The following is a 12,043-nucleotide window of genomic DNA, read 5'->3' as shown; positions in this document are numbered from 1 at the left end:
AAATTGTTCGATAAGTATTTTAACATATCTATAAAATTATTATAAGAGGCTGAAGAAATAATTAACCACTCCCATTTGTTCGTAACTCTTAGATGTTTCTATCTTATTCTATATTGAAAAAAAAGACAATTTAGTAAGACGTGAGTAGAACTTCAAAAGTTCAAAATTGCAGCAAATGTTTTTATTTTGAACAGGCTGACATAAGTTTTTACAATCTATATATGAATTATCTGTTTTAATATTGTTAATGATTCTTTTTTAATATTTTCCTTTAATTTTCCATTACTTCTTATATCGTATATTCATTTCCTTGTTTCCTTACCTCACATGGCTATTTTTCCGTGTTGGAGCCCTTGGGCTTACACCATCTTGCTTTTCCAACTAGGATTGCAGCTTGGCTAGTAATGATAATAATAATAATAATAATCTCTCTTCCATAGGACCATCATTCTGGGCAGACCATTACCCACTCTGTGGAGGTAGTTCTCAATCTCCAATCGATATAATCACGGGAACTACTACTGGAACCTTCATGTGGACTCCTTTCAAATTCTTCAACTACAACGTTGTTCCTACAAGCATGACTCTTATGAATAATGGCCACACAGGTACTGAGGATATGATGTCAGTAGGAATAAAATAGCACGAAATTATTTATGCACTTTTTTTTTTTTTTTTTAAGTTAGATTACATTTTTTTACAGTCGCGATATTTACAGTATGCTTTAACATTTTTACATAAACATAAACCATCTAAATTAACAATTTACACATCTTTATTTTCATTTTTAGATACTCAAAAACAAGGATATAGATACTTTTTTTGTGAACATTATATTCATTCTTTCTTTATATACATATTTTAATAGCCACCTATCATAATGAAATTAACACTTAATAAAGGCATCTGTTTCCTCTTTCGTATATCGTTTCTTCTTACTGACCCAAATAGCATATAAATACCCAATAATTAATAGAGTGGCGCTATTATAATTCTTGAGGGGTGGATCAAATTTTATGAAAGGTTCTTCAAGATGTATTATTTCTATTTGTACTGGTATATATGATAATCTAACTTCCAGCAGCATAATTAACATTAAAGTTTACAGTTTTTCCACACATGAATTTCCACATCTATCATATTGTTGACTGAATAAACTCCATGAATGGATTCAAGCCATAAAACTAAGCCCTCTTTTCTTATTTGTTGAGAGAGATTTCCAATTGTTTATTTACACTTTATGTAGCTGCTTCAATACATTCTTTTGCGTCCGTAGCTCAAGTGTCAGCGGTGATGACCTCTCCAGCCAGAATCATGGGAGGTGGTTTGATTGGAGATTACACTTTCCTACAGTTCCACTTCCACTGGGGAAGCGACAACACCAAAGGATCTGAGCATCTCGTTAATGGAAAAAGGTAATCAAAGGCGAACACAATGAATGCACTCACCGTGTATGATTATTAGACACTTTTTCATTACTTTCGTAGATTGTCAGTTTGAAAGTTTTTGATTGTCAATATCATCCAATCCTGAGAGTTTCTATTTTTTTTTTTTTTTTTTTTTTTTTTTTTTGCAGTTATCCATGAAATAATTTTAGTCTTCAGGAAGCTTTTAAAACGTTATAGAGGCTGTGGGAGCAAAGATCTGGCAGTAATTCTAGTCACCTGGAAGCGTTTTAAATATTATAGATTCTATCTGAGCAAAAATCTGACCGTAATTTTAGCCTTTTGGAAAGGTCAAAAACGTTATAGATGCTGTCTGGGCAAAGATCTGGCAGCAATTATAGTCTTCTCGAAGTGTTTTAAACGTATTGGATGTTTTCTGAGCAATGATCTGTCAGTAATTTACGCTATAGATGCTGTCTGAGGAAAGATCTGTCAGTAGTTTTAGTCATCTGGAAACGTTTTAAACTTTTATAGGTTGTAAGTTTGAAAGATTTTGATTTTCAAGACCATCCAATCGTAAGAGTTTCTATTTTCTTCTTTTTTGCAGTTATCCATGCGAACTCCATCTGGTACATTACAAGACGGAATACGGAAATGCAGCAGAGGCCATCAAGCACGCGGACGGGCTTGCAGTGCTGGGCGTCTTCTTAGAACTCTCCGCAGTCGATAATCCGAATCTGACTCCTCTCCTTGATGGTTTTAGCCACATCCATGACGCTGGTGAGAAATTTGGCTTCTGATAGTCGTTACACACTTGAACTGTACAACTTAGAATCGTGCGAGTAAGCAAAATTACAGATCATAGATAGTGTGTCTGTGTCAAGGAGCTAACGAGAATGGAGGGGGAGAGAATATTGTGAATCTCATTTACTATAGAATATGGCAAATGCCCTTATAAGATATTTAAAGTATACTGAGAATAAGAAAAGAAGATGTTTGGAACATACTGTGAAGAAGTTTAAAGCATACAGGAGAAAATATAATTAATACTTTCCTATTGCCTCATTCCAAGTGCCAAATAAGCTAGTAACAAGGAATTTGCAGAGCACATGTGCACACGCATATATATATATATATATATATATATATATATATATATATATATATATATATATATATATACATATGTATATATATATATATATATATATATATGGGTGTGTGTGTTTGTATATATGCATATATATCAATATATATATATATATATATATATATATATATATATATATATATATATTGAAAGTTACATATACCGATAGATAGATCGATGGATAGATACACAAATAGATTAAGATTACGTACATTTCGACACGTCAAGAATCTGGGTTAATATTTGCAATAAGACAAACTATGTTGCTTTCTTTACAGGATCGGAACACAGCATCACCCCTACTGCTTTGGCAAGCTTCTTGCCATTCATGGTCGAAGGATTCTACCGCTATCAAGGATCTCTCACTACACCTACTTGCAATGAGATCGTCACCTGGACTGTTTTCAAGCAGCCAATCACAATATCCGCTGCACAGGTACGATGTTCAAGAACTGATTAAAAGCAAAAAAACTATACTCATATTTTTTTTTAATGAGGCGCATTTGCACTGACTCGCAGCGGTGCCCTTTTAGCTCGGAAAAGTTTCCTGCTATCTGATTGGTTAGAATTATCTTTTCCAACCAATCAGTGATCGGGAAACTTTTCCGAGCTAAAAGGCCACCCTTGCAAGTCGGTGCAAATCTGCCTCATTAAAAAGAATTGACTATAACATTGTTTTGGTACAATCCAAATCCATCGTGATGTTGCACATATTTTCCCGATATATCAGAACTGTCTCCGTCATCAACTCCATATCTATTATGTTTCTCGTGTTCTTAGACTTAATCATATTATACTTAGCCAATAATTAATCAAAATTTTTCCTCTTTTTGCTAGATGGTCCAATTTCGAACACTCTATGATGACTATGGTCACCTAATAGTAAACAACTACCGTCCTGTGCAGCCACTCAATGGACGAACGGTAAGATTTTGGAACAGGATAACTAAAATGTTATTATGTCTGATAGAATTCTGAAATGATGGAAATTGGAAATTGATATGTATGATAAACTAATCTCAGAGGGTTATATTAATCACACCCAAAAATTACTTCAAATTTTATCATATGACGATAAATTTAATCCAAATATGATAGTTTTCCTTATTTAGTGCTTGTATATTATATATGTATGAATCTAAATATATACATTTATACACACACACATATATATATACATATATATATATATATATATGTGTGTGTATGTGTGTGTATAGATAGATAGATAGATAGATAGATAGATAGATAACTATACAAATTAATTTCTTTACAGGTTTACGCAGGTCTTACAACGCTTCACTGGTCCTACACTGACAAGAATGGTAAGTGATCGCTTGCTTGAATTGAACTATGCTTTAGATTTGACAGATCATGAGTAATCAAAACAATATTGAGAAGTTATAACTTATGATAACTTTAGATATTACCTTTGGCAGGATTTTTTCACATTTGGATAATTTAGGGAGTATTTTTCGTCCATTACAATTGAATGTGATTATAGTTATGCACTCATCAAGCGAAGATTAACCCAGCATTCTATTTATCGTACAAGAAATTATTATCTTTATCTAAGTAATTTCATTAAAGCTAAAAGGGCTTCTTTGCTTTTGTGATCCCTTGTTGATATAATTACGTAGTAGAATCTACGGTATTCCATGACTTGATAAAGATTGATTGATTGATTGATCTGAGGTTTTCTTGCATCCTGACATCTAAGGTCATTGACGCCTTGGATATAAACGCTCAAAATCACCCTCTTTTGTTCAGGACCTGATGATTGGGCCAATGACTTCCCAATGTGTGGAGGAAGCAGCCAGTCACCTATTGACATCATAACTTCGAGCTCTACTGTCAACACCGATTGGTCTCCCTTCGTCTTCACCAATTACGATGCCATTCCTGCCAATATGACGATCCTCAACAATGGACATACTGGTGAGCATCATGCACTAAACTTTGCAAGTCTCTCTCTCTCTCTCTCTCTCTCTCTCTCTCTCTCTCTCTCTCTCTCTCTCTCTCTCTAAAACATTTTTGTTGCATTCATTACGTTATATAAAGTCAATGGCCTCTACTTCTGAATTTTCTTTTTCTTTATCTACATTTATCTTTTTTCCTTCTACAGTGTTATCGCTCCACTAGTCTTACATCATATCTTCTTTTAACATCATCTTTTTCTAATCTAATTCATTCTACTATTGTTTACTAAATGCCCGTCCCTCCAGTAAACTAACGAAAAGCTTCTTACTCACTTTGCAGCGCAATTGACGGTAGAGATGACTTCGTCTGCAACCATCAATGGAGGTAACCTGACAGGCGAATATACATTCGCTCAGTTCCACTTCCATTGGGGAAAAGATGACACTAATGGGTCAGAACATCTCGTTGATGGTAAAAGGTGAGAGATAATTCTTTTCTCTATAATGGTAATGTCCGTTTATTTATATCTCACCGATTTCATGATAATATTTATCAAACATTGTATCTAATACGTTTGAGGCAAGTGTTCACATCAGACTCGCAAGGCAAGAGCATCTTGAGCATTATCTTACTCCTTTAACAAATTATACTTCATATCTAATTAAATGTGTAAATTGAGAAAGACAGTAAGGTAACAGCACACTGAGGTCTTAAGTGTATATGTAGTCAGACATTTTCCCTTTCGAACATTATGATGGAAGGATAATATTGTATTCGCTCTTTAACCCGCGACTGAAATCTGTTTAAGCTTCAATCAAGATCTGCCTTAATAGGAGAAGAAATTGCAATAGTATCTAAAGGCTCAGAATAAAAAAAAAAGTATTTTACAACTGCTTCTCTCCAATCAAGACCTTAATTAGTCTCATCTATATTCATTATACTGATTTTAGCAAGGAATAATCTACTCTCTCACAGACAGACACTAAAGAATTTGGGTTTTTTTTCGCAGAGCTTCTGGACAATGATGTAGTATCACTCCAATGACAAAATTGACTGTTCTCTTCTTTCTAATTATTACAGTTATCCACTTGAACTCCACTTGGTGCACTTCAAAACCTCTTACGGAAACATAGGGGAGGCGATCAAGCATGGCGATGGTTTGGCTGTTTTGGGAATTTTCTTTGAAGTTAGTGAGAGTGACAACGCCAAACTCAGCAGCATCATCTCAGGGCTGGAGAAGGTTCACACTTCAGGTAATAGACAGATAAAAACAAGAGAGATTTATCAGCTATTTTTATCGATACATTTTAATCGTGTTTCACGCCACGCTGAAGCTAGCGTCCTATTTTGAAGATTATCTAAAGTGTGATACATTTTGTGTTGAAAAGAATCCTTTCTGCAGTTCATTCCTAAAGATATATTGAAATAAGGAATTCTGAAGGAAGTAGATTTATCAGAAATAATAATAATTATTTCAGCCTTACTTCATCTTAATAAGAATTTGATATGGCCCTCGGATAAGGAGCAGAAAAGCTTTGAAGTACACAAATTATTTAACAATTCAGATAAAACTAAGTTTTATGCACAATATACTATAGCTTGAAATAAAAAAAAATAGGAGAGAGAGAGAGAGAGAGAGAGAGAGAGAGAGAGAGAGAGAGAGAGAGAGAGAGAGAGAGAGAGAGAGAGAGAGATTTCATCACGAATTTGTCATTAATAAAGTAGTGCCTTAAGCTCTTCAGTTTTGTGGCAATGAGACGTAAGCATCACGGGTAATTTTTCAAGCGATTATTTACATTCATTATTATGTTGACAGATCTCCATAGTTTCCTTCAAAAAACTACATTTGACCAAAAATTACTTTCAGCTGTGTAATTTGCATTCTCTACAGTGTTCCTCGTATTGCTTTAAAGGACTCCTGTAAATTTAATTGTTATTGTTGGAGATTTAAGGGACTTGAAAATGAAAAAAAAAATCCTTAATATAATAATTTTTTGACTGCTTTGCCCATTTTATTACATCTTGGCATTCACACTTCCCACACGATCTAGAAATATAAAACATCTTCGACCACGATTGTGCATAAGGTTTTTTGGCAAGTATCTTTTATGGATTTTCATAAGGATGTGTGTACATTATAGATATTAATAAAAGGCTGTAAAACGTGTGGAGATATTAAGACAATGTTGAAGGAAACGACAATTTCTTTCAGGTTCTTCCGAGCATATCACACCATTTGCTTTGGGCGATCTTCTTCCAAGCGCTGTCAACAACTTCTACAGGTACTCTGGGTCTCTGACGACCCCAACCTGTAACGAGATCGTTACCTGGACTGTACTCAAAGAACCTGTTACAATCTCTTCAGCTCAGGTCAGTTAAATATAGCCTTTTGTATTCCGTTTTCGATCAATTATAGTGAACGAATTGATTGTTAAATCTTGTCAAGTATGAAATAATTGGTTCTGTGGATTGATTCGAAGGCACTACATTTATTTGTTAGATTACTCTACTTACTTTACTTTAAGGGCAGGGGAACCCTACTCTCTACAGGACCTTCACAGTAATTTTATCGTGTGCATTCCAAGACATTCAGCATTTCACACCGCATCTTGTTCGCTTATTGTCAAATCCACACTATTGATTAATCGGTCTTCATCATAAAAGAATTTTATGCACGTCTGTTGTGTAATATTTTTAATGGAATATATTTAAATATAATTGAGAGACGTATTGATAATTTTACAACTTTTAATATCACATAAGACGTATCGTGTGCTTGAAGGGAAATTGGTAAAACAGTTCTTCACTATTTTGCAGCAAAAATTGCCGATCATGAAGATTAACATAAATTTCACCATTTGCACATTTGATTTAAATCAGATGGTCTATAAGCTAAGTCAAATGCCAAACAGAGGTCTCAAACATGAACAAATAATTGATTATTTATTTGTATAACCAACTGTTGAAGTAAAAGATGTATATAAGCTAACATTACTGAAAGAGAATATTGTTGATTTTTTTTTTTTCATTATAACCAGTATTTTTTGTAATTAATGTTTGGAACGGGTTTAATTTATTCAATACTTTTACAAGTAGAGAAGCAAAGAAAATGTTAAGGATAAAACATGAATGAAAACTTAGAAAATCAAAACATTTCCCATTTTACACTGAAAGACACGTTTACTCTCCGACACTGTAACAAATCAATTGGAAGTGATTCTTGAAATGGTTTGTATATGAAACAAGGACATAACCATCTGCAGTCCTAACTAACTTTATATGTTAAAATCTCTTGAAATTCAGAATAAGAAAAAAGACTGAAGCAGTTTGAAGCTAGGAGCATGTAGGCTTAATCTTTTTCTAGTTCAAGCCCTTGGTTAATCATGTCATTTAACCTAGTAAATTTTTATCTAGACTATTAGTTCACTGAAATTAAAAAGGTAAAAATTCTGAAAGCATATCCTAAAAGTGACGTAGGCAGCTGGTGTTGCATATATTCGGTAACCAATCGCTAATGACTAATCAAGGTGCTTAAATAAATTATTTATTCTGTTTAATTAAGCTGATTCGTGATTTTACGTTTCTGAGTGTTATTTTTTTTTTTTTTATAAGAACCCTTTTTAGTGCATCGGTCTTTCAGTGATAAAAGTTACGATTTCCATTGTTTACTCATTAGTAAATTTGAAATAAACAGATATAGCAATTAATTTACATTGATTTTCATTGTGCCTCACTTACCAATGCCCCGTTCAAATCTTAATTTTCCTGAATAGTTTCCTTTATAATATGAAAATTATTCTAAAACTCCACTAGCAATATCTTTAATCTCAGGATTAGATTTGATAGCATGAAAAACATTGTAGCATTTAATAATACTGTAGTTATTCGAATTTTTATCACTATTGCAGTTGGCAAAATTCCGTGAGTTGCAAGACAAGGAAGGTCATGAAATTGTCGAAAACTTCCGTCCTGTGCAGGACCTGAATGACAGAGAGGTAAGGTACACAAATGTTTTGTTCTAGAGAGGATTATATATATATATATATATATATATATATATATATATATATATATGTGTGTGTGTGTGTGTGTGTGTGTGTGTGTTTGTATACTATATGTATGTATGTATGTATATATATATATATACATATATATATATATATATATATATATATATATATATATATATATATACATATCTGTATACCATATATATATATATATATATATATACATGTGTGTATATGTATATTTATATATATATATAAGTATATATATACAGTATATATATACATATATATGTATATATACATATATATATATATATATATATATATATATATATATATATATATATATATATATAAAGTATATATATACGAGTATTTTAAAATTTAACGCATGAGTCCTTTTTAAACTCGGGAGAAATGCAGTTTCTGAACAGTGGGGAATGATTTTAGTCTACAAAATTAAGTTCATTATGATAACCAACTATTCTAATGTTTTTTTTTTCAATTTTCTTTCTCTTAGGTTTATCAAGCGAACTTGGCCTAAACACGGACTGAAGAATAAAATACGTCCTCTAAGGGACTCTCATATCTACCTAATTCAAGGACATTCTTTCAAGTTAATGGCTTAAATGAACTTTGACATTATCTCCCCCTAATATCTTCTTGTTATCTATCTGAACTTTTTTATACAAAGCATTGTTATAGATGCTCAAGAATTGTTCAGTAAATCCTTAGAACCCTATATCTTAAAGTCAATCTTCCTAAAGAGGAAATACCATTTATTCATTATTCTTTCTGTTCTTGACAAGAAACAATGTTACTCAAATGATTTATTTCTTCAATACATTTCATTGAAATGTCATTATTGTTATTGTGAATGTCAGTTCTAAAGGCATCAAAATGAAAAAGATACTCCTTGTACAAGATTTTGTTATTTTTAAATGATTGTTGGTATATTGTTACTATTTACATTTGATTTTTTTTCTGGTCTGCTTTAAAATCAGTATTGCGTTTGAATAAATGAACCACTTGCATATTGCTAGTGAGTATTATATTCTAATATAAAGCACTCAAAGGGCAACAATTTCATTAAGATGTCATCGTAGCCTACCTGTTATTTTATTTTACATTAAAATGGCACTGCATTATATGTGTTATTAATTTTCCTCTTTCGTTCATGAATCCTGTCTAGTCCTTCATAAAATCTACTCATGAAAAAGATAGAATGTTTCGTGGTGCATTCTTTTTGTTGTTAGAAAACTGAGTCGAACTTCGCGTCAACGAGCAACTTCGACAGTTTGACAATAAAACTAATGGCAAAGAAATTCTTTTCGGTTTGTTATGCAAGTATTGTGTAACTTATACATTCGGCAACTAGCTTTCTCTATGTTTACCAACTGTTAAGTCACCTTAGAATTTATAAAAACTAGTATTTAATGTTGCTTGATTTATCTGAAAATAAAAAATTAAACGGCATTAGCGGACATGCAAGACATAACCAGTAAACAAATGGTTAATTTACTTGTTAATCAGAGAGCCTTTCAATTAGCTGGGAGCCATGTACAATACCAGAGATCCAAATACATTGATATTAAATATCATTACATTAGACCTCAATTGTTCAAGGAATTTGTAACTGCACATATGTTTCCTCAAATGAAAATAATTAAGTAAATCATGTATTATTAGAGGAAAGAAAACAGCTCAAGAAACTTGGGCGATATTCGCATAAAAATAAATAACAACTCTGCTCCGATGTCTAGTGAAGTTCGTAGTCAAGAAGCATCTCTTGACTGTAACTTGTCTTTCAATGCCCAAATAATGTCGTAAAACCTGCTGGATATCATCTTAGAAACATTGCTCTTATAAAGAAGTACCAGGATGAACATTCTGTAAAGAAACTTGTGATAAGCTGCATTACTACCAGGATTGACTAGTGTAACTCCATCTACCATAATCTACTAAAAGTGCAACTTAAGAAATTACAGTACATAATAAACAGAGGAGCAAGACTGATAAGAGGTGTCCCACACCGAGGAAGGCTCAATCCTACAATAATTGAGTTACATTTGAGCAAGAATTGAGTTTAAGATTATGTACAATAACCTATCAAATTATCAGAACCGGACGTCCAAAATATCTACAATTTGGTTATCCGGGCTTAGTGCAAAGTTTATTCGCTATGCCGTTATTTCCTTTTCTCACGGGAATATTTTTGGATCTTCTTTTGTCATAATTTGATTGTTTGGAACGAATACCAGCCAAAGTTTAGCCGGCTGGTTACAGTGTGTTTAACATCAGACCAATATTCCAATTATGATATTAATCATGATCGGTTAAGGTAAGAAACGTTCACACAGACGCTTGACCACAAAGAATTTCAATTCTCTCCATCATTTCGTGTATATATTGGTGGCCTATGTAGTCAAAATGTCAAACATTTCAACAATATTTTATTAATTAAAACGTTATGATAGAAATATATATTGTGTCGATGCTTTGATTTTTGGTCTCGAGCCATGTCATCCTGATGGGAGTTCCTCAATGGCAGCTTTTTACTTGGGATATTTCTGCGAGTGATATACCAGAGAATTTTACCTTAAAGGTATCACGGAGTTCTAACCTCCGAAGAGAATATCCCGATAAATATCGTGTATAAATCAGAGACGTGTTAATAACAAGCCATGGTTATCCTTCCCCAAATAGAGTTAACCTTGTCTCGAAGGATAAGGGATAGGGTAGGATACGTGGGCGAGAGAGCCATTACAATTCCCGCTCTCAATGTGCTACAACTAACACATTTCCTGTTGAACCATTCCTTTTAGCAGACGCCATCTTTGACGGTTGCTTTTAGTTTTTCTGTCTGTTTTCATAGCTTTTTGAGTGATTCAGCGATCATGGATGCTTCAGCTTCTTCCTCATCAACTAAGTTGAGTTCCCTTTTCTTGTGTGTTGGAGAATTTTGCGTCTCCACCCAGTTTGTTATTTGATTTGCATGTCTTTTATTGTCTGTCTTCCATCACCACCCTTTTCCCTTCCCCTTGTGCCTGCTAGTGTGACTACCTGCTGTGGAACTTTGTTCCCATCCCATGGTGACTGAAGTACTATTCGTTGCCATCCTTGGACAGGATAGCTTGTAGACTATCTATCCTGGCCCAAGGTGGGCCAGATTTTTCCTTCCCTCGACTAAATCTCTCAGCCCCCATAGAGACCAACCTTGGGTGATTTCTCTGCCCCTTCCCCTTCCTGATTAGGCCATAACCTGACTGTACTGGGAACTACAGTTCCTCTTATCTAGTCATCTTACCCTAGTAATTGAGATTTTCCCTCGCCTGCTAGGTGGGCTAGGCTTGCCTGCACAGTTCTTCCTATGGCCTAACCCAATCCTGGCGAAGAGTTTGTACTCCTTGGGATTCTCCTTTGCTGCCTTGGCAGTTGCCTGTTCTGTGACCGCAGCTTCCCATCCTGTGCTATGTACCTTTTGCTGCGGATTCTTGACTCCTTTGCCTGGTTAGTCTATCTTGGCCTTCTGTCTCTACTTCCAGTCTTGTCAGCTTGAGTTCTTCTAGCACTAGATG

At 33.8% G+C, this 12,043-nt stretch overlaps 1 protein-coding gene across 1 annotated transcript in view; it reads left to right on the top strand.

The window, feature by feature from the left end:
• Positions 1-9,613, top strand: part of LOC137645685 (uncharacterized) — a 35,559-nt gene extending 25,946 nt beyond the window's left edge. Inside the window, exons 26-37 of the mRNA XM_068378534.1 lie at positions 441-608; positions 1,277-1,415; positions 1,993-2,165; positions 2,814-2,971; positions 3,373-3,459; positions 3,812-3,860; positions 4,306-4,473; positions 4,795-4,933; positions 5,536-5,708; positions 6,668-6,825; positions 8,364-8,450; positions 8,986-9,613. Of these exons, the coding sequence (XP_068234635.1) occupies positions 441-608; positions 1,277-1,415; positions 1,993-2,165; positions 2,814-2,971; positions 3,373-3,459; positions 3,812-3,860; positions 4,306-4,473; positions 4,795-4,933; positions 5,536-5,708; positions 6,668-6,825; positions 8,364-8,450; positions 8,986-9,009 (1,523 nt within the window). The 3' untranslated portion in view covers positions 9,010-9,613. The remainder of the gene's footprint in view (positions 1-440; positions 609-1,276; positions 1,416-1,992; positions 2,166-2,813; positions 2,972-3,372; positions 3,460-3,811; positions 3,861-4,305; positions 4,474-4,794; positions 4,934-5,535; positions 5,709-6,667; positions 6,826-8,363; positions 8,451-8,985) is intronic.
• Positions 9,614-12,043: the final 2,430 nt, after the last annotated feature.

Source organism: Palaemon carinicauda, chromosome 8 (assembly GCF_036898095.1).
Source record: "Palaemon carinicauda isolate YSFRI2023 chromosome 8, ASM3689809v2, whole genome shotgun sequence".
NCBI lineage: Eukaryota > Metazoa > Arthropoda > Malacostraca > Decapoda > Palaemonidae > Palaemon > Palaemon carinicauda.
This window is presented reverse-complemented; position numbering and strand designations above follow the sequence as displayed.